Raw genomic sequence first — 3,035 nt, 5'->3', positions numbered from 1 at the left:
ATATATACTAGCTGACCTGGCAATGCTTCGCTATTGCTATATTTGAGGATATACATAGATTTAATGAACATAATTGATAGTTACATATTATAGTATTTGGTTAAAATAAAACATTTACGTATGCTTCATTATTATGGTTTAGTACCATAAATTTAACTAATAAGGAATGAAAATTAAATTTGTTCTGTTGGTATTCATTTTTAACACTTTAAACACAAATTTTCGAAAAAATCTGAAAATAAAATTTTTAATCCGAAATTTTGGCCCTGTATAGGCCTTTGACTTTTTTAAAAAAATCTAAAAAATGGAAATAACTTCAACATGGCTTAAACAATCTACACTAAACTTGGCAGTGGTTTAGACCTCTATAAACTGCACAAAATGGCACCAACCGAATCCAATTTAACAAATTAGAACCGGAGGTATAAAATAAAACATTTTAAATTGTTTTCCTAATTTGAAACCAATATTTCGCCTATTATAAGGGCATTAAATCTAACTTTTTTAATGTGAACTATGATAACTAATAAAAACTATTAAATTCCATTATATTTATTTTAAATAATTTTTGAATATTACAATATATGTTACAGTCCAATATTAAAATATATTTATTTGTTATTGATATTATTGTTTATTTTTTATAGGAAGTTTTATTTGTCCGACAAAACTGCATTCTTTCCTGAGAAAATTTTTGATATATGCTCGTTGGTTTTCATCTTTGGTCCCTCTCTGGTCTTCAATGGTACTATTTCTACGTATATAATTTTACTGATTATGAACCAGTTTCCTTAAATAATTATTTTAAAACACACTATCTGTTTAATTTTTTCCTTTGTAGTTATGTTTATAAACCTATAACTATAATAATTATTTACTATTTTTTTAAGAGCTAAGGGTAAACTATTTGTATGTAGAGCTCATTGGACTTCAGTTAGTTCAGTTAATAATTTCTAAGCCTGATTGTTATTATCTTCTGTTAAACTGACATTTGAGATTAATGCTCATGCATGACCATGTAAACACGAAACTAAGAAGAGAAATTTCTCTATATTTGATAGTATCGTCCCTTCATGATTAGGGGACTTATAAGTGTCTCTAAATAGTGACCATTCCAGTGAATTTCCACCAAACTGGGGAAGATTAATTTGCGGTAGCCGTGCTTATACCAGATGACTTTCATTTATTGCCGTAGAAGAGATGGCAGGATGTATAGTCATGTTCTGAACAATCGAAGGATTGGGGTTCATATGGTGCTCATAGATGGTGCAGATCTCATAATAATATCACTCCACAGTGGCCATGAGGATTTTTTTTTTGTCGCTAGTAGGGAAACCAACAAAAAACGTCCTGGACATCGACCCCGAGTTCCTCCATGAAGCTCCTAGTTGTGCTGGAAATCGTTACACGGGCCCCGAACTTCTCCTTGAGGAAAGGGATACATTTATCATAGATTTCCTACTTTTCCCTATCTACCTTATTTGCCTGGTCAAGGTCGTTATTTTCATATCTCACGGTGAGATCCAGAATGATTGCCGACTTCCCCTTCTTAGGAAAAGCAACTATATCCGCATATCTTGTGGATCCATCCGTATCTACGCAGTAGACCTCGTCAAAGCAGGCAAAATCTTTCTTTTAGGAGCTTCATTAACTCGTATTTCACTCTGATGTCGGCGTGTTATGAGGAGGGAGTGGCATTTCCCTAGCACAGGTGCTGGTGTTTCCGGCTCTCTGTTGAATTTGGGACAAAAGGACCCAACTTCTCTATCCTGTCCGCTGACACCTGGGACTCCACGTAGGGGTGCATAATTTATATTCAATTTCAGGGCATTGGACCATTCAGAGCCCGTATGTATTTGTTTATCGTATATAAACTTATTTGCTCTCGGGGTCTCGTTGAAATGGCGTACTCCAATGCCCTGCCACCTGCAATTAGCCCATTCCTCGAATGCATTTTCACGTAGCAACTGTCGTAGAGCATTCACACTCCGATGCCCCTGATCAACGCTCAATCTATTGGCATATTCAGCAATCTCGGCTGAACAATCGAAAGTGGACTGGAACAGAGCATCGGGTACATTTGACAGCCGCTGAGCAATAAACCAGTGTTGTAGGGGAGCCTCCCATTGGCAGCGGATCAAGCCTAGACCCTGGTACCTCCTCGGAGCATACAACATCGCCGTGGAGGTGTTCACAGGAAGCCCTATAATGGCTTCAACACTTCTGCGAATCATTGTGTCAATGCCTTCCAGGATTTCAGGACGTAGCATTGTGAGAGGAACAGTTTGGAGAGGGTATGTAAGACCCGGGAAAACATATCGGTTGACAATGTTGACCTTCTGCTCGGGCTTAAGCAAGCAGGAGGTGACGAGCTTATCCAAATTCTTATTCAACTTTATCACCGAATCCTCATTGAACTGTAGCTCTCCCGAGAATGTGCATCCTAAATATTCTATAGTGTCACCTTCTTTCATCGTTAGGATGCTATCTCATTTCTCGAGGGAGAGCTTCGTCGATTCCAACTCTCCTTTATTTATGACGATGCCCACACACTTTTGAGGATTCAATGCCAAACTGATTTCTTTGAACGTCCTCTGTACGCTATCAATAACTCTTTCCTCAGTAACCTTGTCGCACGCTGAAACCGCCTGGTCATCCGCGAACCCTGTGAGGACCCACACAACCTTGGTCACTATTGAGCTTATATCCATATTTACTTACAAAGTTTTGCTCACACAGTATAACCGCAAATCCTTAGTTATATGTTTATTGTTTATAGCTACCCACACTCAGCGGAGAAGGGGGTGAGTTAAAGGAAAATAAAAATAAATAAATATAATCGCAAAAGGAAAAAAAGGATAAAATAATAAAGAATAAATTACTCCTTAGGCAGCACGTTATTTTTTCTTGATTTTTTTTTTTTTTTTTTTTTTTTTTAAAAACCGGCCAAGAAGCACCGCGGCCTCAGAGGGCCTATTGTACGCCGTCCCTCCTCTGCTCAAAACAGGCCAATTGCCTTTGCAAATCTGGATACT

At 37.6% G+C, this 3,035-nt stretch overlaps 1 protein-coding gene across 9 annotated transcripts in view; it reads left to right on the top strand.

The window, feature by feature from the left end:
- LOC106683396 (hydrocephalus-inducing protein homolog) overlaps window positions 1-3,035 on the top strand; it is a gene marked incomplete in the record, with an annotated part of 211,677 nt that overhangs the window by 96,016 nt on the left and 112,626 nt on the right. For all 9 annotated transcript variants that reach the window (XR_010845079.1, XM_067053226.1, XM_067053222.1 and 6 more), the window contains 1 exon segment: window positions 648-745. Coding sequence is in view for 8 of the 9 variants with exons in the window: in XM_067053226.1 (XP_066909327.1) it covers window positions 648-745 (98 nt within the window).

This window comes from Halyomorpha halys, unplaced genomic scaffold (assembly GCF_000696795.3).
Source record: "Halyomorpha halys isolate HHAL.00 unplaced genomic scaffold, Hhal_1.1 Scaffold480.1, whole genome shotgun sequence".
Classification (NCBI taxonomy): domain Eukaryota; kingdom Metazoa; phylum Arthropoda; class Insecta; order Hemiptera; family Pentatomidae; genus Halyomorpha; species Halyomorpha halys.
The sequence above is the reverse complement of the archived record's forward strand: the minus strand, read 5'-3'. Positions and strand labels throughout refer to the sequence as shown.